The sequence below is a fragment of the Pelecanus crispus genome, chromosome 2 (genome assembly GCF_030463565.1).
Source record: "Pelecanus crispus isolate bPelCri1 chromosome 2, bPelCri1.pri, whole genome shotgun sequence".
Lineage (NCBI taxonomy): Eukaryota > Metazoa > Chordata > Aves > Pelecaniformes > Pelecanidae > Pelecanus > Pelecanus crispus.
This window is the reverse complement of record NC_134644.1, coordinates 27276188-27298784: the sequence shown is the minus strand read 5'-3', so window position 1 is coordinate 27298784 and position 22597 is coordinate 27276188. Positions and strand designations below refer to the sequence as shown.

The window sequence follows — 22597 nt, the reverse complement described above, 5'->3', positions numbered from 1 at the left end:
ACTTACGTTAAAGTTTTAGCACATAATCGCAACCATACGAAATGAAAAGAAGATCAACAGAAGTCATGGCACTCAATGCTGCACTGATGTGAAAAATGACCCAAATACCTTTCACGAAGATGACAGCTTATCATTCATACCAATAAACAACCAGTATCCTTTATTGTTATAATACTGTATTTGGGTGCAGGACTCTATATTTTCTCATTTGGGCAATAAGCCCAGAATGGTGCACCATGACACTCAGCAGGGACATCCCTACTGATACTTGCATGCACACCATACCCAAGCCAAATGGTCTTGACTTCTCTCTCAAGCGATACAATTTTTTGTAATTCATTATTAAATATCTAACTTGCATATGTAAAATTATATTCATTGATCTTTATAAAACAGTCATTATTACTTAACGCTTACAAAGATCTACCTGAGAAATGTGCCATCTTCACGTTTGCGGCTCAGAAGTATTATGGGACAGATATTCAGATGGGATAAATCAATATAGCTACATTAATTTCCCAGTAAATGCAATGAATTATACCAGCTGAGGATCGACATGCGTAATTAACACAGCTACTTATCTTCTACTTCCAATTAAAAAAACAAAGAACAAACTAACACAACAAAGGAAGTGGACACGGGACAGGTAAGAAACACACATTTACGTCAAGAATCTGAAAGTATCTGAATACAGTTCTGGTATGTGATTCACACCAAAATGCAATTTACTGAACAATATTTACAGCACTGTTGTACACTGTATTATTAGACTTCCTTTCAATGCACTAAATCAGGGAAGGAAGTGTTCAAGTTCATGTCATCCCATCTGCTCCTTTTAAATAGAAAAAGGTATAATTTAGGTACCCATTTACTGCACCTAACTTTTCTGACTTAAGGTGTCCATCTGCCCCAATCCTCCTACATATTCAATGAAAATTTACATTTGAGCTGAATTCCCACTGGAAGCACACTCTGCTGAAATCTAGAACCTGATCTAGGAGACATAAATCACTACCCTAGTGTGCCCACGTTTGATAAAAAGAAGTGTTCACACCTTCATTTTTCCACAGGTGAAATAAGTTTTTTTGCAAAAATAATTTGTATTTTTCTTCACATTTTTACTGTAGAAATATCAGTTCTGAACTGCCCTTGATTATGCAGGTATATGGGTGAAAAAAGGTAACTTTTTTCCCCTTTAAGAAACACATCCTTCATTCTCTTATTTTCCTCCTTAACATCATATAGTAGTTTTTCAAGACATAGCCATAGGGACTGCAAATTCAAGACTGGCTACTCTTCCTGTTAAGGTAAGAACAAACAGAAGAAATACCCAGCTTAAAGGAAAAAAAAGTGTATATATATATTTATATATAAAATTAATTTGCAAGTTTCAGCCATTAAATTTCATTTTAAGAAATTTGCACCTACACCATCAAAACTACACATCACACAATCTGCCGCTAATTCTTTCTCTTTCTGCCTTTCAATTACTAACTTTCAACAGCTATCAGTAACTTTCACTTACTTACTTGATAATGATATATGTCTTTCTTAAAAATGGCAATTTCACATTTGAAACATTTCTGAATGAAAAGGAATGTAAAAACAAACTTAATTTTCCATAAAACATTATGTATCAAGAATTCCAGATTTATCAGGCAACCAGTTACAGCCTGAAACCAGAATTGTGCATCCATATGTATGAGGGGGAAAAAAACACAACAAACAAACAAACAAACAAACAAAAAAAAAAAATCAAAGAACCCCCCAAAAGATTGTTGCTCAGCATTCTTCCACAAGGACAGAACCTCGTGACTTCACACAGAACATGCCACTCATCAGTATAATTGCTTCGCTTCGTGGAAGTTTTTGCTATTTCTATATGCAAATTGGTAGATATTTAAATTTCACAAACTGATGACCTAGTAAGGCTAGTAAGCAGAGCATTAGATAATTCACAGAATAATTTTACTTATCACCAATTTTACATAACCTCTTATAGTTAAAAAAAAAATAAAGTGTTTTCCATAAGAATGGCCATTGGTTTACAAATTACTATGTCTTGTCAAAAAAAATTAAAACTCACCTCAAATTTATTCTGCTAAGGAAGACTACTCTATGGCATGTTCATGAATGTCTTACTCTTTAGTGAGTAGATACTAAATATAGGCAATTCCTTGTAGTTTTCTGTTAGGTTGCTCCATAATTTGAGATAAGGAGGAAAGGCAGCCTTAACTTGCATCCCACAAACTAAAGACGTTTTGAAAGAGCAATTCTGGTTACAACGGTGTGCAACTTTTGGCAGTGAAGAAAGCCAAATACTGACTACATAGGATAATCATTCTAAAGAGGTCTGGAAAGAGCAATGACTTAGCATCGTGACCGGACACAGAACTCAACATGCATATTTTAAAGCCTTGGTTTTCACTGAACTGGCAATGAACTCTGTACAATTAATCACTCTCCTTATGTGTGTACTAACTCACAATATAAGCACAATATTCACAGTAATTTCAACCACTTAAGGAAGTTATATTACCAGCATACTTTTAAGAATCCCATCTGATGCTATTTTGCAAATAAAACAGGAACACTGTCAGTGGTCTAAATCACATACCATCACCCATCTGTCCTTTCTAAAGGTTTATAAACACTATGGGGAGTGAGGACATTTAAGCAGCATTACAAGAGGGTTTATTATATTTATAGACCCTTTGTAAGCATTATGTTTCCCATGGCAAATCATCTGTCAAAACAAAAATCAGGCATACTACAAAAACATCACAATTTTACCACCCATCTGCTATAATGTTTACCTGCCTAGCACTGTACTGTTCTCTGTTAGAAGTAGAGAGTGAAGAACTCAGTATGAGCTTTAAAAACACAAAACGGGAGGTTAAAAAAAATAAAAAGAAATGCAACACAATGTGAATACCAGAGCAGCTTACTAAGCCAATGGAAATCAATTATCTTAATAAAATACAAACAAAAAAAAAAAACCCCAAACCACCCAACTTCTAAACACAAACAAATTGCAAATACATTTGTCCTGCCAAAGAGAACAGCTCAAAACCACTTAGAACCATACGTTGAGTCTGAAAATCCATTACAATTTGCCAACAGATGATGATGAATTTGGAACCCCACGATACTATTACTTGTGGAGTAATTTAGGGGCCAAGAGAAGAGAAAATTGTTTTTACACGCAGCTTTTCATAAATGCTTTAAGACAATTCTGTTGAAAGTTGATCTATGTTATGTACAGACATTGCCAGCAAGCATTTATTTCCACTACAAGATCACTCAAAAAACCCAATTTTCATTAATACAATGTTTGACAAAAGAATATTAGATCTGTAAAAGTGTATTTCAAGCCTCTTAAACCTGAGTTACTACTTAACTTTCATCGCCCCCTTCTCCTCCTCCTTTTGCTATTCTTATCTAAGTTAGAGAAATACATACAGAAAAATTAAATCAACTCATACTCTCTAGACTCCAAACCACCACCCTCCTCCCACAGACTGCTCCTTTGCTCCCCACTTTCTGCCACTACTTTTAGGCGTTTCATGTTGTCTTTCCTCCCTTTCAAAATACTGCTGGAAAAAGATTACAGAATCTGTTCACAGCATAATAGGATTCATGTCCCAGTGATAATGATGCTCCCAGTGCTTATTCCCCTCATTGCTGATCTAATCAGCCTTTTCTTACTCCTGCATTCAAATCCATTCTGTTGCCACTAATTTTTCTGGGGATTACATATTAGGTAGTATTTTAAGTAAAGAGATCTCCTCTGTATTCTCATTCTGTGTGTACAATGATACTTGGAAATTAATAATGTTTCTACCTACCGTGTCATTTCGGCCAAAAAATGTATAGACTGCATACAGGTAGTAATCGAAGAGCTGGGACATGAAGTGGATCACATCAAAGGCAATTGGTTTCAGAATATTCATCATCTGCATGTATTTCCCTTAAAAATTAAATACAGAAGATCAGTTTCCTCAGCGTCAGTGCTACAAAGACAGCACTGAGTTTGACAAACTCAAAATCAGCTTTACAAAGTTTATTATATAGCCTTGAATACTGATCAAGAACAACTTAGTAATATTTTAGAGATTGGGATGTTTAAAACCAAAGCTAAGTATGATGACTAAGCCACCACAAATGCCTCAAGACTGCTCCAAATGTGGATGTTAATCCATATCAAAATGTGTTGAACAATTCTCAGCCTTCTGGTACCAAATTCAAAATATACAACTTTCTGGATCCTCTACAAGTTTCAGCTTCATTTAGCCAAAAAATACTAATCCCAAAAGTAGTCTCTAGCAAATGATACATAGAGCCACTGAAGATTTTATGCATTAATGGGTGTTTATATATACACACATATAGATATTTTTCAAGCAACAGAAAAGCACAGTATAAAAGTTATATGCCCAAGATTGGATTTCATCCAACAACTCTAGAAATAATGTGTTTCACATCAGCAACATAGCATTTCCTGCTCTCCTTCCTTTTTATCCTTGGCTAAGAAACCCAAATTGTTTTAAGATGTATGTTTGAAATGTTTCTAGAGGGACAGACTGACAGAGGAGGAGGATGCTGGGACCTTGGCACATCCAGGAAGAATAATAATTCCTTCTTTTCCTTCCTGTTCTCTGCTGTTGCATATTTGACTTGGGAAAATAAAAATTTAAGAAATTTTAAAGAAACCTCAGGACCTTCACCTCTATGTTAGCTGAGTCAAACTGATCATAGGATTTGGACTCAGAAAGAAATTCTTCCCTACAGGTCTAGCTCACAGGGCCTATAGTTTTTAGTTATTTTGTCTTCCAGCACAGGGCATGGCTCTTTTCATAGAGTCATACAAGAAGCGTACTTAATGAAAACCCCAATATTGCAGATGCCTCACATTTCCTGCTGGCTAGCTCAAAAGCAACATACTGCTTGTCCTATTAGGATCTCAAAAACATAGAGAATATGTAATAAGCTTTCAGTTATTATAGTAACAGACAGCAATTTTTGAACCAAAACATAAATGCAGTCCACCCAGCATGCAGGATATAGCAGATCCTTTAACAAATCGTCATATTCCAGACTTGTTTTGATGTGACAGGTTGGAAAAAAACTACATGAGGGTGCTAAAATAGTTTCTGTCTCCTGTTGTCAGCAACACTGTTTTTCAAGTTAATGCTGTGCCCAAAGTAATTTATTAATTGATAAAGAAATTGTTGTTTTATGCAGAGAAACTGAGTAACAAAGAAACAAAATGAGTTGCTAGGATCAGGGGGGAGTTATTTGACTTTTTTTAAGCAATTACTTGTGTAGGTCAGTAAAGATAACATTAATTTCACAAATACATGACACAGCTACATACGTGGTAAGATGATATCACAGTATGGTAAGAATCAAGTAATAACCTGACATGGCTACTTTCCAGGTTTCTATCTAGCTTAGACTCCCTCCTTGAATATTATGCATCTGTGTCCCAGTTTGCTAACATACGCAAGCATGTATTTTGTTATTTTTGGAGATTTGACACAGGTTGCAATACTTAATATTTGGCAGTTTAGACCAACTGTTAATTCTATGCTTAATTATCAATGTTTTGATCTACACCATTATGAACAAACTGAAAGGCAGACTTAAAAAATTCTATTTGTCTTCCAAAAGGGAAAACCAAATGCAGCTAATTCTAGCACAGCCCTATGTGGAAATTTTTGGATGTTTGGGAAAGAATGGTACCCTTATCAAAGCAGCTGTCACCTCCATATGTGCTTTCTGAATATTCTGTATTGCCACAGGCTGATTTTTTCCACTTACTCCATGATAAACACATTTCTAAACGCGCCTGCAACCCATGCACTGTATAAGGGTGATGTGTCACATTCTGGACAGTTAGATTTCCAAATATCTGTGCAGTTGGCATGAATATTGAAGGTAATCTCTCAGGCAGTATCTTATGCTTTTCCAAAGGGCTCTACACTGTACACTGCCCAAGTATTGTCCCTATAAAAATCTTCTGATGCCAAGAACATTTCTCTATTACTATATCACTCAGCATCTTGACACAACAAGTGTTCCAAGAACATTTCCTCCTAGTTGCTCTCTCCAACAGGACACCAACTTTTAACTTCTATATGTTGTTACCTAGTTGCACTAAAGTTCCTATTTTGGGTGAAAAGGGGTGTACGAGAACACTTCCAAACAGCACTAACAGCCCAAACCCATGCTGTGCTAGAAACTTCCAGAAATACTTGAAAACACTGCTTAGAGTTTCAACAACTCAAAGTACCTTGACCTTCTAGAGGTTTTCGATTAACAGCTAAAACGGCTGAACATTTGCCAGATTTCTTTTGAAGTATTATTTCCAACGCTTCTTTTGTCCTTAAAGACAGTAATGTGAGAGTACTCTCTCTCAAACTAATCTATATAAAACTGATCACTAAACCCAAAAAGGTAAATAACTACACAACCTCCTCAATAACACATATTTGAGTTTTAGTATATATATGGTCATTAGTAAAATCATTTCCTAGGGAGCCTCACAATTCCAAATATGCAGCTTCCTATGACATATATTAGGAGCTAAAATGCCACTGAAGGAAAAATTGAAAAGCCCACTGTAATTATATCATTTTGAAAGACTGTATGATTTGGGTTTTTTTAAGTCCCATGAGGTTCTATGCTATGTGACCAGTCACTCACTCCAGCTACAAGATTTCTGCTGTGAGATTTGTCATCACCGTTATTATTTTCTTAGAAGTTAATGGGTTTTAAACAAAGAAAAATCAAAGAGTTTCTTCCCAAAAACTATTCACAAGAGGAAAAATAAGGCAAAAAAAAGGCATTAAAAAAACCCAACCTAAGAAATAGTTTAATGGGTATTTCCTAAGTCAGAATTATCTTAATTAAAATAAGAAATGACCCAAGCAGTATATACAATGGCACAGTCATCAATTGTTCTTGTTGTTGTATAGAACCTAGGTCAAAATATTCCATACAGATTTAACACAGGTTCTTTCTTCCTTTACATTTTAAGTCAACATGCAATGGCTTGACAGGAAAAAATTAACCTTATAAATTAATCTAATGGTTACTTTATACTGGAAACAGAAAAATAATTACCTGGCTTATAAACTTGAGGGAAAACCAGATAAATCTAATCATTCACTTGAAATTCAAGTGAAATGAAGTTATAGCAGCTCACACTTCAGTTATACACAGCAACTCATTTATGTAGTTTATATACATTAAGCCACACTTTGTTTTATTCATCTAGCCTCCATACAAAGCATACAGCACACAGAAATAGTTCAAAATGGGTTATGAGCACTGTTATACCCATTCAGTGAGTACTACTACTTGCGTAACACCCCTTCCTAAGAAGGGAAGCAATTGATTAGACAATTTAAAGCTGCATCTTCACCTCACTCTAGACTTCCCTTTTTAAACCTAGTTTCCTTTATGATTTGTTTCTAACTAATGTCAGGGAGCTGATCTAGATCTGCCAAAAGTCATCCTGATGCAACATACAGGAGGCAGGCATACCAGTGACAAAATGTAGCAGGGACAAAAACTGCTTAAGTACTCACATTACTGCTACCAAAACAAATGTGCCTTAAAATAGAGCCTTATTTTCAAGGAATAGAACTTTTTAAAAGAGTACAGGCTTTCTGTAGATAGGACATACCTGTAGTGCCCCCTGTACTATGTTAGGCCCCTGCTTATTTTCTGAGGTGCCACATTGCCAGTCTTGCACATGAAATTCACTTTGCCCAACTTTATCTAAAAACTAGACCCTTAGCCCACGCTGGTTGTCTAAATCTCCTGTGCAGAGGGCAAGCTGCTACAGAAGAAAAGTGCTAAGATATCTATGCGATGATATGCAGGCAAAAACATCCAGGACAGCCAACAAACTATCATCTTCTGGAGTTACCTACAGTTCTCCACTGATAACGAAGGGATCCTAGACAACCATCTCAGATATACTCCTTGAAATTAGTGTTAAGTACCACGGCATTTTCCTAGCCAAAAATCTGAGACAGTGAGAGACAAACTGGAACCTTGCATGGCATTAGCAGAGACTGCTGTTAAAAGACAGGCATGCTCCACGGCATTCCTGTCTGCAAGGGGATAATACAAGGTACTGGATCAGACCTGGATCTCCTACAACCTAGTGTCACACCCAGCCAAATCTGCCTCGCAACAATGTGCTTATCTTCGCATCCTATAGGGATGATTCAAGGGACAAGAGGGGAGACAAGAAGGGAAGAAAAACTAATAAATCAGACAGCCTGGCTAAATGGTGGTATTTTACTTGTTTCTTGTTTCTGTAGCCATTAACCCTTAGTTAAAGAAATGTGTCTGATGCCCCTGGGGATGCTGTCTGGTAGAAGTGAATGAAGTATTTGTATGCTAAGGCCAAAAGTCATGACAAAAGATAAAGGCATTTTCAACTTCTGTGGCAGAGGTGTAATATGCAGTTTACATCTAACAGAAACATGGTGCAAAAAAAACCATTTCATTTATGATATCAAATGGTAGATATTTCTCAAAAAAAGATACAAATTAAGGTGAAAGTGAGGCAGGGTCACTGCATATTAGAAACATGAGAAACTGAAAAAAAATTAGGAGGAAAGAATGACAAGGACAAAAGGGAAAACCAGACCTATTTGCTCAGGAAGTCACACTAAGAGCTAAAAGTACCAAAAGTCTTTCCAAAACTAAATTTTCCGAAGATGGTAAAAGTCAGGAGTTTTCCAATTACAGAAGACTAACAAAAGCAAACTAAACCAGGGGGACGTGACAGGACAGAAACTGTAGACAAACAAGACAGCCCGAAAGCAAGAATTAATAGTTTGCCTTGGTTTTCCCTGGAGACAATGATATTGACAGTGAGAAAAATGAGGAGAAGGGGAACAGGGTGACTAATAGAACTGAACTGGCCACTTTCAGCCACACTGAGAATGAGCTGGAAAAGACCTTAAAACAGTCAAGATACAGGAGCAAAGGAATCAGGACATAAATAAAAATGGATGTGAAATCACCGGTCTGGTGGTCAGTGTAATAACCTGTATGTGCAATAAGTAGTCAAGGCATGGGTTGTACTGCTACGATAGAAAAACAGCAAATAAAAACATATTTTTTTTGAGGGAAAGGGAGAGAGAAGAGGGAAAATAGTCATCCAAGCAACTATTGATCCACTGCTTTAATTTGTAGGATGCAGGACTTCAAGTTTTGAAGAAAGTATGGAAGTGACAGAAGCAGAAATAAGGAGGCAAAATTAAGATTTAGTCAAAGTATTAATTTAACAATATTGCACAGTAAACAAGTGAAGCTAGAGTTTTTTAAATGAATGAGGGTTTAATAAAAGGGAAGGCAGAATGGAGTGTGTTGAAAAGGGAGGTATCTGGAAAAGCTACTAGTGGAGTTCCCAGCAACTGGCCTCTTCTTTAATATTTTCATTAATGACTCTGGCACAAAAATAAGAGTGTGATAATGGAAAAAAATAAGGAGGCACCATCAAAACAGAAAAGGATTGACATAATGTACAGGAGGAACTGGAGGACCTTGATGACTGCTGTAACAAAAATTGGATGAAATTCAGTAGTACAAAATGTAAAGCCATGCATGTGGGGACCAATTAATTAAAAACATGCATCCTTCTACTATAAACTAGCAGCTCATCTGTTGGAAAAAAACTGGGAAAGGGAAGGACCTGCTGGCTGCACAAGCTCATCACAGATGGACTGAATTGCCAGTACAAGGAAGCTGTGAGAACTCCAAAGAGGTGCAAAAGGGAGGCAACTTGTGACCAGGATGCTGCTATACAGCAGTGACACAATGCAGTGAGATCTCATCCAAAGTATTGCACATGATTTTGATAAGTCTATAACAAGAGCAGAAAAAGAACTGGTAAGAAAGTAGGGGACTTAAGCTTCTGGCAGAAAAATACAGAGGATATGAAAAAGCTTGGCACATTTAGTTTAGCAAATCAAAGACTGAGAAGAAATAGGATCGCTTTCTGTAAAAACAGCCGGCCAGTATGCAAAGAACAAGATGATCTGTTAAACTTAAAAGTTTATTCTGGCATAAGATCAAGTGGGCAGAAGATAGGTGGATAATTTTTTTTTTTTTTTTTAACCATGAAGTTGATAAGGCTTCCGGAATAGAATTTCTATTAGATAGAGTGGTGGGAACAGAACAGAAGTATTCTTAAGCTGGAGCTCAAAACAAGCATATTTACAGGCAGTACTAAATAACATGTCTGCCTGTAGCAGGGGCTGCAGGAGGTCCCTTTCCAATTCCATGTTTCAAATAACACTATTATCAGCCATTACAGAAACAATATAAAACACCCCCAACAGCAGAAATATTGAAAATTAAATGTAATTCCAGAAGGGAGAAAAAGCATGTATGTGAGCTTTGCAAATAATGTTTACATTTGAGGTTATGGCCAGAATCCACAAATATAAAGACTCCTTATGTAAAATTGGAAAACTAGAACTGCAGCTCCACCTACTCTTACACTGTGTTAGGGCAGGGGGACAGGGGCAGAGGCTGGGGGAAGACCAAGTGGTTTGCATGAAAGTGCCATGTGTGATTTCTAGATTCAATCCTAACTTTTCTTAGAGCAAAACCTCATTCTAGAAGGTAGCAAACAAATCTCTCCAACCTAACTCACAGATCAATATCAGAAAAGTTATGACAGAATAATCTCAATTCTTATTTCAGGTCTATATTGTAGATGCTCCAAGAGGAAAAAAGAACTGCGAAAACTGTTTAGAAAATTAATTTCTCATTTATATGCTGCTCTCTAAGACAGCAAAAGGTACTAACCAGGTGTCAGAGTAGTCTCTTTAAAAACAGCTTACTCTGAAGTACCACAATCATTTCCAAACACATAAACACTGAAGACAAACTTCATTAATGTAACACATACAGAATTCCTCTCTCTTCTGCCTAACCTGATAAATTTAGGTAGTTACTTCCTATTCTCTATAAATAAAATGAAAGTCAGTAGCAGAAAATTGCTGTCATACAATTATCTAGATAATCAAATGGAAGTCATGAGCACAAAAAATCAATCCCGTTACACCTAGAACTTGGGGGAGTGTTTTCATACAAAACTTTTGGCTAGCAAGGACCTCCAGAGGTCATCTAGTGCAAAAGCCTGCTCAGAGCAAGAGATGAGGTCACCTGCTCAGAGCGAGAGATGAGTTTGCTCAGGGCCTTGTCCAGTTGCGTCTTGATCACCTCCAAGGATGGAGATTCCCTAAACTCCCCAGGGATTACTAGGATGCATTCCAATTACTGAAGTTACCAGTATGGGAGGGCGCTTTTCTTCTAGTTGCCTACCATGTAGAAAAAATAGTTATTCTGAGTGTGAGAATTTGAGTAATGAAAGGGAAAAAAAACCCCAATTTAAGTTCTTACTTCTTTAAGTTCTTACTTCTGTAACTATACTACTTTAAAATTAAGCACTTAATCCATCAAGACACATTAGCAACATAAAACATTAATCTATTTCCTTTCTATCTCCAATGTTTTTATGCATTCAATATTTTAGACAAATAATCCACCACTACTGGTTAAAATCAATATATCCATGCAGATTAATCTTCAAAGTAAAAATAACTCACAAGATATAACCAAATTTGTCTGTTTAATTAAAAAATATTTTGGTTTAGTGCTTCATTTCTATTTTATTAACATTTTTGAAGAGTAGAAATAGGGCCCAACTAGGTATATTTGTAAAAGCGTTAAAATTCATTTAATGTATTTGCTATAATCCATAGGTTTGCATAAAAATAAAACACACATATAGAAAACTACATTGTTCTACATACCAACAAGCCTTATTACATTCAGCGTAGTGTTTGTTAGGATTGGTGCATTCACTTTATTGAGGTTATAATCTGATCTCTTTCTGCTCCTCAGAGTTTCTCGAGAAACACTTTAGGGAAAACAAAAGAAAATACACCAAATGTGACTTCCTATTATATTCAAGGACATACAAATAAAATTTAGTAGAAAAGAAATCCTTCCTCCCCCTTCTTTCATATGCCAGTATGTCTTCCAGCACACTATTTTATTTATACCAAAGCATAACTGGGTTAAGATTCTAACATTTAAAGAGAGAAGCCTGGCATAATTTACATAAAATTGTGCTAGAGAAAGGAGTTTCTGAGTTGTAGTCCAAGGCTTGAGTTCTGCAGGCCTGTGCCTGGCCTCAGCAATCATTTTAACCACTCTGACTCAGGTTCATAGTAAAGAAAATGAAAACAACACAAGTCACAACAAAACAGGGCAGACTAGTAAGCTACAGCTGAAAACAACTATCTGGAAATAGAAACAATTTTGAGGAAGATGAAACTAAAAACACATTAAATTTTTCATAAATTGTAGTCCTGCAAGAAGCAGGGAGTTGGACTCGATGATCCTTATGGATTCCTTCCAACTTGAGATATTGTCTGATTCTGTAAGAGAAACCTTCTGCCAGCTGCCATACCTCAAAACAATATTCTTCCAAAAACTCAGAATGCTGCAAGTTCACAGCTCAAAGCTAGGGACAATGACTGTGATTTGTTCCAATTAAGTAATTTTTAATCAGTATCTCTATCACTTCTTTGAAATGAAGTAGTTTATGTGATGTATCTTACGAAATCATGCTAACAATATTTTATCCTTGTCCTGGTTTTGGCTGGGATAGAGTTAATTTTCTTCCTAGTAGCAGGCATAGTGCTGTGTTTTGGATTTAGTAGGAGAAGAATGTTGATAACACACTGATGTTTTAGTTGTTGCTGATTACTGCTCATGCTAGTCAAGGACTTTGCAGCTTCCCATGCTCTGCCAGGTGCACAAGAAACTGGGAGGGGGCACAGCCAGAAGAGTTGATCCAAACTGACCAAAAGGCTATTCCATACCATGTGACGTCATGCTCAGTATATAACTGGGGAGCGTTGGCTGGGGAGCAGCGATCGCTGCTCAGGGACAGGCTGGGAATCGGTCGGCGGGTGGTGAGCAATTGCATTGTGCATCACTTGCTTTGTATACTGTTATTAATATTATCATTATTATATTGTTATTATTCTCATTACTATTTTACTTTATTTCAATTATTAAACTGTTCTTATCTCAACTCAGGAGTGTTTCTCACTCTTACTCCTCCGATTCTCTCCCCCACCCCATCGGGGCAGGGGGAGTGAGCGAGCGGCTGCGTGGTGCTTAGTTGCTGGCTGGGGCTAAACCACGACAATCCTGAAGAGTTATTTTGTAGAAAAGCATTCCTGCTTTGACCCAAGAGATGGCTTTCTAGTTCTCCTGCAATCCTCTACATACAAATAATGTTAGCCATCATCACAAAGTCTAAATGGACATCTAAGTAGTACAGTGTCCTAGACAGAAATTTCTATTTCAGATTCTTTTAAAGGCTACAGAGTTGGCTTTTGTTTATATGAACACATATAAATAAAATACTCATCAAAATATAGTATGTATATTCATGTATGTGCGTGTGTATATATATTCTTAAAGAAAAAGAGAATTTAAAATTCAAAATTACTGCCTTCAAGCTACAGAAGTTGTTTGGGGTTTTTTTGGGTTTTTTTTTTTTTGTTTTTTTTTAATCTGTAGAAGTTTACTTTTGTTCTGCAAAAGCAGAAGCCCAAGCCTCAAGCCATTTGCCTGCAAACAACTGCTTTTGACACACAGAAATTATACGTGCACACAACAGCGGCTGTAGAAGGACCTTCAGTTAACATCTAATGCTGGCTAATCAGTTTTCCACTACCTGCTTCAGAGAGCCTTTATACTCCTTCAAAATCTTGCTTTCCAAAGTTTCTTTCTGCAATAATCATGAGCAGTTTAACGTTCCTCCCCCTTCTGGAGATCTAAGTGCTGAGCCGTTCTAACTATGCAGGCAGCATAGAGATTATTTGATTATTATTCCACTGTCATATAGATTAAACAGAAAATTAACTAATTAGAGTACTGAGATGAAATGCATGTAAATGAGACCAAGGACTCACACAGCCAACTTACCTTTTCACAGGGGCATCTCCTGTCTGTTCATCCACATAATCTCTTTTCAGCTCTTCAGGTACATCACTGTCACTATCATACTCTTGATAGGCACTTTTTTCTTGTTCATCTGATTCATACTGTTAAAAAAAAAAAAAAAAGAATCAATTGACTGCCATTATTTTCCTTGTAATATTGTCACTCATTTAACATAGTATTTTGATCATTTCCTGGCTTTTACCTTGATCAGGATACAAATAACTTTGCTGGTTGAAAGACCACTGACAATGTTCATTAAAAATGGAGCAGCCAAATTATACAAAGCCATTTGTAAGTGCATTTCTAAACAAACTTCTATTCTCAGATGCTGATTAAGAGTAAATAGTCGCATCATCCTATTTCTCCCAGCTACTGATAATTTTTTTTGCTTTCTTGGTGCTGTATCAACTACTCACGTATCTGAGCTTTTATTATTTGCTTTACAGTCTGAAAAAACATTAATAAAACCTCAAAATGCATCCATATGGTGGCAATAAACAAAAAAAACCTGGCACCGCAGCAATCCTTAATTATTAATGCAAGAAGGACGAAACTATTGGTTCACAAAAATACTTATTTATATTGTACACATTTATTTAGAAAAAACAACACCAAAAAATCAACCTGCAGTTTTTTAAAATTTATTTTAGTACACTCCAAAAGACATTTCTACTAGAGAGTCTTTCAACCACTTAACCTGTTAGACACCAGGGCGATTTTGACTAAGCACAAACATTTCAAGAAAACAATAAGCAGTCAAACGCTACTACAAAAATCTAAGTATATACTCATGGCTACGATTACCATGTAATTTTTTTCCTCATTAAGTTTTTTGCACTTATTTTCTTCAACTGTATGCTGTTCTAAATCAACAGCAAGAAGAGTAATTTTGTATATATCTGTATGTGGTATACATACAAACTTTGCACTGTACATGGAACAAACAAAAAGTGCAGAGCAAGCAAGGAAGAGGACTCTGCAGCCCAAATTGATACACCTTTCCTCATAGAGGAAAATAAAAACTACAATAAAACCGCAAAACACAGTGCATTATTCTAAGAAACACTCTAATGTTACAACTCAGCTGTATCAGTGGAATAAATCAGTGGGGGCTAGATTAAAAGTATTTTCTTCCCTGCCCTTGCTTGCTCAGAAACTTCATTAGGTGTTTTGCATGTGCTGGTTCTTGGGTTTGTTTTGAAACATACAGTGTCCTTCATCTAGTTAAAGGCACAAGAGCCTGGTATTTGAAATATTTATCTAATTATCAGTGAGACAATTCCTCTTTGATGGAAGAAAGCCTCATGCACCATTTGCTTCATGTCACACATGCCACAAATTATTCCAGAATAACTCTATGAAAAATATGAATGTGTAGATAAATTAACTACGTATACCTGCCTTGAGATGTGCCGCCTTATACTGAGGAACAACATTTGATGTGAATTGCATCTTTTGAAAAATAAGAAGCTTAAGTAGTTACAGACAACTACTGCCTCCAAACGCTCAGCTGCATTTTTAATTTTTTGGAACTCTTACACTCTGTTCAATTGTTCAATTGCATTTCAAAGATCGCAAGAGAATTATTTTCAAGGATGGAGGGTTTGAGCCTAACAAGTGATGTCTGGAAAAAATGAGCAACACAGGCTACAGCATATATAATACAATATAGGATTTCCATGGTAGACATGTATTATTATTGCTAGAGTGTGAATTATGTGGAGAAATACTATTCACAAACACAGATAATAAATGCTTTTTATAATTATGAAGCCACACATACATATTAAAAGTGTACAATTGGGATTTTTTTTTAAATACACCTGAAATTTGCAATCTTTTTAAACTCCAATTAAAAGCAGTATTTAATGTCAATTTCTTTTACAAGTTTTCTAAGTTGCTCTGTAGTATAGCTGCATTAGACACTTTGTAAATAATGAAATAATTTTTTTCATGTGAGTTTCTTAACCCAGAAAAGATTAAAGGAAAACAAATACCTGATGCTCTGTGATAAAACCCTTTTTCCTGAATACCTACACAACTATCACAACATTAAGCATATCCACCAGGCTCCAGAATGCACTTGCACTTGGAGAGAGACCACAATACTTTTTCTTTTAACTTTTCCTTAACGTGTACACTGCTCTGAAGCCATTTTATCCAAGGAGTCAATAATGACACATATGACAAAGACAGTCTGGTTCCAGGATCCTTAAGAAATGGCAGGGTTTTAAAAGGATTGACCACTCTCTAGAAGGGAGAACCAAGAAAGATACACTAAGGTAATGCCAGTCTCTCAATCATCCAAAATGCACTAAGAAATACATTTTTTTTCTGCCAGGCATGGCAGTTCCTGGCCCCAGCCTTAAGCTATGGAGGTTTTTAGAGCCTAGCACTATGAAAGCAGTACATTATCAAAGTGGGAAGCCTACAGTACAAACAAACTCAAAGCAAAAACAGCTCAGATAGAAAAAAGAACGTAGTATGAGAGACAGACTAAAAAGAAATGTTCTGATCATTAGTATTCACAAGCAAAATTTCTGCCTCATGAACATTTCAGACAAAGGAAAGCTATAATGAAAGCAGCTCAGTTTATTTCAAAAATGAGCTCAGTTCAGGCTTGATTGAGGAGAAAGAGAGTCATAGTTTAACTAACTTGGCTGGAACATTAGCACAGAGAATTACCACCACTTATTATGCATTAATATATAATAAGTGATATGCCGATTCAATTAAAATCTAGTGACAGTAAAATTATACATTGTTAACTACAATTCATACTGATATATGAATCTGAAAGTTGACATATTAACTGTCTTAACATCATAGATTAAGAGAATTTTGAGAAAGTTTTGGGGGTCTTTTGGGTTTTGTTTTGGTTTTTTTTTTTACATGGAAACATACTTTATTAAGTCTCCTCAACTTAATGCTGTTAATAAGCTGCAAGAGTTATTTAATGACATAAAAATATCTGCATCTTAAAGTATGCAGTAACTCACAACTATTAAATAGTGACCTCAACCTAAAGTGACCTTATAAATCCATTCTGAATACGCAGTCTGCAGTGAAATTTTAAAGTGCTAAAAGGAGTTCAGATATCTTGTAGCAATAATCAGTTCACAAATGTTTAGGCAATCAGCCCAAACAAACGCATAGGACAGTAGTAAGATTCATCAAAGTTGAAGAGTGTTGCTAAACTGTAAGTTAACTGTATTGCAACAAAGATATTTTAGGGAGCTACAGAAAAGGGACATAAAGCATCTCACTGAAATCAAAATATAGAGCTGAGGTGACTGGATCCAGAGGCCCATTTTCAGTTGTCCAGAACTGCAACAGCTAAGCAGTTAAAAAGACTTCAAAATTCTCAAAAGAAATCCTGGCAGTTCTTGCCATCCTACAGATCATTTGACAAGTAAATCAATTGCTTATGTCCTTGTCATGCCATTTCTTGAAACATCTGGAAACATGTCTGCATTCTCTGGAAACAAAATTTTGCAACGTCCATCTGAAGTAATTTCAATTTTATGTGCTAAAATGTGACTCCACCTTAACCGGTCAGTCAAGAAACTGAAACATTAAACCTTTGTAGAAATTTTATCCCACATTACCTAAGCAAGTTATTTCTGTTTCTATGTAAAAGATAACCAAATATGTGTAAGTTTGTTTGGTGGGGTTTTTTTTTGTTTTAAATAAGTGCTTTTTCTGTGTGTCAGCACTTTGGAACAGCCAGTAATGGAGAGAGGAGATGAAAAATGTGAAAAGGGAAGGTAGGATGGTCACCTGGAGAGTATATTCACTTGGGCTGCACGAAACCTTGGTTCTAATACCAGCCAGGTTAGATGTCCTGTACAACTACTGAAAAGTTAATTAACCTATCCTGTGCCTCAGTTCTCTATGTAAATGTGCATAATACTTCCCTGGCTCACAAAGATTTTGGAAAGGACTTTATCCTTCCAGTGACTGGGTAACAGCCAAATACACTGATGAAAACAAAGTAAGTGCCTTCTTAGCATTGTTGAACACCTCGTCCACACTCTCAGTATAATTCTTCAGATTTACTTAACATCTTTCAATATTAAAAACAGTTATTTCCCATTTTCCAATGCATTAAACTCAAGTTATCATAAGGAATAAACCTGTTTATATACAGCGTTGCTAGAAACATGTCAAACAAAGGAAATACCACAACTGATTTCTACAAGGAGAGAAGAAAAATCAAAAGCATCATCCTCCATAATCAATTTTAAATTACACTGAGCAAACTGAAACTTTACATTTTAGTTTTAAAAAAAAAAAAAATTAGTTCTAGACACTACTGCTAAGTTCTCCAAATACCACTACATTTAAGGTTAACCCCCCCCCCCCATTTTATAATATGAATTACTGCAAATTTAACCTATATTTCACAAGAAAAATGTATAATAAAACATATCATTGGTATTTCACTTTTTCCACAGAGAACATTCTGTCCCTCTGGTGTCAAAGGAAAGCCAAAATTCATTACAGTTCTTCACCAGGCACAAAATCAGATTTTATCAATTTAAAATATATTAAGGTTTCACTAATAAAGAACACGCAATTGGCACACAGCTTTGAAAAAGAGGACAGTACAGCCAGCCTTGAAAGACCCTGACAACATGCAAATGGAACACTGTTCAAAACTAAAGACAGGGAACAACAACATGGACTTTGCTACATGTGTAACACATCAGCCTACTGATTATTCATGGTATCATGACTCCCTCTAGCCTGCTTCACCATGACCACAGCCTGCCGCTGCTGAACTGCTGAGGCAGGGGCTCTCAGCCCCATCAGAGAGGGCATACAGTGTCTGACTGATTTACTAGAACCCCATCCCCACCACGGTGCTTGCAGCGATAGCAGCACCTATGTGCAAAGCACGAGGCAATCCTTTACTAACAAACTATTGCTTACTGTCTTAAGTAGCTTCAGCTCTGGCTGGGACTGAGCCTCACATACCTTCAAAAAAATAGCAGTGAACAACCAATATGAAAGCAATAACCTTTGCATACACAGACTATTTCCAGTGGCTATCGGCAAATTCAGAATGAGAAGACGTTTTTACCCAGGATGATCACATGGTCGAATTCATTGACTCTCTGCGGTAATAAGGCAAAAAAGGTAACAGAAAACTTCCTGGATAACAATATTACTCCGTTACAATAAAAAACGTGGTTCTGGCATGGGGGTAGATTCTTTGCTTTTTTCTTCTAGCGAATTCTGGAACAAATAAAGGAAAACCATCCCACACATTTAGGTTTTGTAACTCATGCAGGTTACAAAGTGTCCCACTAAGACTTCCAGGACTGATTACCTCTCATGAGCCCGCAGTGTCTGTGCTAACCACTAACAGAAGCAGGATGCTGTAAGAGAGCCACCACTGGTCTCACGTAATACGATAATTCCTGTGTAACTATCACTACATGCAGAGTTTGTACTTGAAATACTGTATTTGTACAGAAAGCTGAAGCTTTTTTTTTTTTTTTTTTTTTGCTTTTCAGCTCTATTACTTCTCTGAATAGGTTCATCACTGGAAAAAAGGGGAAAAAAAATATACAACTGAAGACAGAAGAAGGTATTACTTATAGCAGTCTGCTTGGCAGCAGTATGATGCTTCAGGCTGGCAAAAGCCAACCAAACAGTATCACCAACATGTTCATCAGCATTTGCTGCCTGATTTTTTCATCAAATGATTTTATGATTATAGAAGCAAAAGCTTAGTGCAGAGGATATTGATGTCATTTAAATTTTACATGAGCTAGGAGAAACAGATTCTGAAGGGTAAAATGTTAAAACTGGAAAAAACAAAGCAGCTCTGTTCTAACTTGTGTTCAAAGTTTTCATACCTCATACAAGTGTGCAGATAGAAAGAAAAATTCCTCAATATATCCACAGTCAAGAAATTAAGACAATTCTAGCCTTCTACCAGTGTACGTATTCTGCTTACAAATCACTGCACAAAAATATGGGGACAGCGCATGCACTCATTTGCTAGCAGCGACCTGCAGGAAATCAGAAGAGATTGAAATCGTGTTCCAACAATTATTCTTTTTTGTTCTTGAGATGTTATCCAGTCTCAGTAGCTCCAGTTGATATAATCTCTGGAAAATAATTTCACACCTTCTTAATTATTCTACAAGCAAATGGTGGCAAAAAATATCCTGCAATATTTGAGATGTATTTCTGCACTCACAGTGCAGGTCCTGATGGCTCTATACATTTGTTACAGAGCCAACCTTCAGAAGAAAGCTGTCTTGGTGGGGGGCGGGGAGAACCCAAACAAAAAACCCAGAGTTAAGTTAATTTTCTAGTCCTTTTTGTTCAGAAAAATCTTTTAAAAAGCAAAACTACTCACAAACATATACAAAAGTCTGAAATGAACTCTTCAGTAGTGGGAGCTTTCATTTTGAAAATCTCAAAAGTACTACTGGTATCATCATTCATTCTTATTTCACTAAGGATCATTTTAGCAAATATCTACCAAATAGCTGACCAGTTTCCCCAAAAGGTTTGTTTCAGAGTGAGTTTCAACAAATCACCATGGAATTCTGCAGTTTTCAGCATGCCCTGCAGCGCATTTGTCTTTGCTTAACACACTCATTTGTAGTCTCCATATAAGTCTAACAGTGATAACCATGCGACTCTTCTCAGTTTACTGATATGAAAAGGCAGGATATATGTTCTGCTGTATTACTTTGACAGTGGAAGAACTACCACCAGGAAACTAGCTCTCCAGCAGCTTCCTTTAAGCACAATGCAACAATGTTTTATGCCAATCAACTGTATTTTCTCTTCAAGTGACACAGTAGGAAAAAGACTGCAGCATTGCCCACAGAAAGACAGACACTGCAGCATCGCACTCAGGTGTGTGAGATACAGATCAAGCTGCTTTGTAACTGAAGTTCCACAGGGAAAGCAAGAAAGATGAAGTTAAAAACCAGAAAGCCATTAGTGTGACAAACTGGATTAACTAATCTTAAACAAACCTTAAACCCAACCTTACCACAAAAAAAAAAAAAAAAGCCCAAGGAAACATTATTTATCAAACAAGAGCAAAAGCTTTAACAAAGAGATGCTAATATAGCATTTAAGAGAAGAGTACAAAGTTTTAAAGTAAAACATATTTGACCACTGCCAGATTTTGACAGAATTAAAAAAAAAAAAATACACAAAGTTATTGTTCAGTTTTATACTATATCCCACTGTAAAGCGAGTGTCCTGAGCATTTAAATTACAATTAAAACCTGCCTAATAAACATCAGATAATCCATGGCAAATCACGTAGGTGTGAACAAATGCAACGGAAGGAGCAACCCACAATGATTCTTCCCTAAGAAGCCAGAAAGCCAGTCCTAAAATGACAAAATTACTTCCACAAAGAAGGCTAACAAATTAGTGTTTTTCCAGGGGTTTAAGTGGAACATGTCTTGCTAGCCTTCAGGAACACTTGACTTCAGTGGAAAAAAATATTGATTCACTGCAAAACAAACTGAACTTTAAACAGGATGCCTGGCTTTCTGGCACTGTTAAAAGCAAAGCAACCTACGTAATAAAATGAGTAAAGTGGATTGATATTTTACACAGTACTGCAGTTAACTGATCCTTGTACTAAGACTTTTTGCCATCATTGATACACAAAATAAATCATCATTTACTGAGAGCAAGATTTGCTTTGCTTTTTTTTTTTTTTTTTCTCCTGAAACACTCCATACCCCATTGGAAGCTAACACATCTTCTGTCTCATCATCTTTGCTGTCGGCCTGAATTTCAAATGGGTTTCCTCCGTTACAGTACTGCTCAAATAACGTTACTGTTGTTGAAATTGCTGAAGCAGGCTGCTTACTAGGCGACACAGATGGGGAACGTGACTGCTCCATGAACTTAAACTCCTATTGATAGAAATAAAGTACAATTTTAATCACCAACAAGACAGTTCCAGTATTATTATGACTCCAGTTCCTTAAAAACAGAGCATAACAACAAACTTCTGGACAATTAACCTGATATGTAAACTTTTAGCCAAAGCTTGCTGCTTATTTCAACACGCTTTTCATGCTGGCTCAAGTTAACCTTGAAATTGGCAATCTTATACTGCTTGTCTTTCTCATTTTAGCAGTTTTTGGCTATGACATGCAATACATTTCCTTCATTCTGAAAGTATTTGCCGTCTAACACCAAGTGAAAATTAAGTGGGTTTTTTATTTCACAGAAATTAGGAGATAAAACAAGACCTAACTTCTATCCAAAAATATAGTTTTCTTTAGACAAGTTACCTAGTAATTTAGTAAAGCTGACTTTTTTTTTCCCTTTCCAAGTGAGCCAGTATGACCTATGTTTCCAGAAACAGATGCCAAAAATTGGTACAAGCTAATGAGCTAAATGTGACTACTTTTAGGCACTCATCTTTTAGCACCTTACTCTCAGATAAATAATTTAGAAATGGAAAACTGACATATTAACAGCATATTAAAACATGAAAAACAAGCATTATGCTTACAACTCTAGCATCTTC

The 22597-nt window shown here is 36.3% G+C and overlaps 1 protein-coding gene across 4 annotated transcripts in view; it reads right to left on the bottom strand.

Moving 5' to 3' along the window:
* VPS50 (VPS50 subunit of EARP/GARPII complex) overlaps nt 1-22597 on the bottom strand; it is a 96642-nt gene that overhangs the window by 22639 nt on the left and 51406 nt on the right. For all 4 annotated transcript variants that reach the window (XM_075728185.1, XM_075728184.1, XM_075728186.1 and 1 more), the window contains 4 exons: nt 21798-21974; nt 14047-14165; nt 11853-11959; nt 3849-3970 (listed from right to left, as the gene is read on the bottom strand). In XM_075728185.1, the coding sequence (XP_075584300.1) occupies nt 3849-3970; nt 11853-11959; nt 14047-14165; nt 21798-21974 (525 nt within the window). The remainder of the gene's footprint in view (nt 1-3848; nt 3971-11852; nt 11960-14046; nt 14166-21797; nt 21975-22597) is intronic.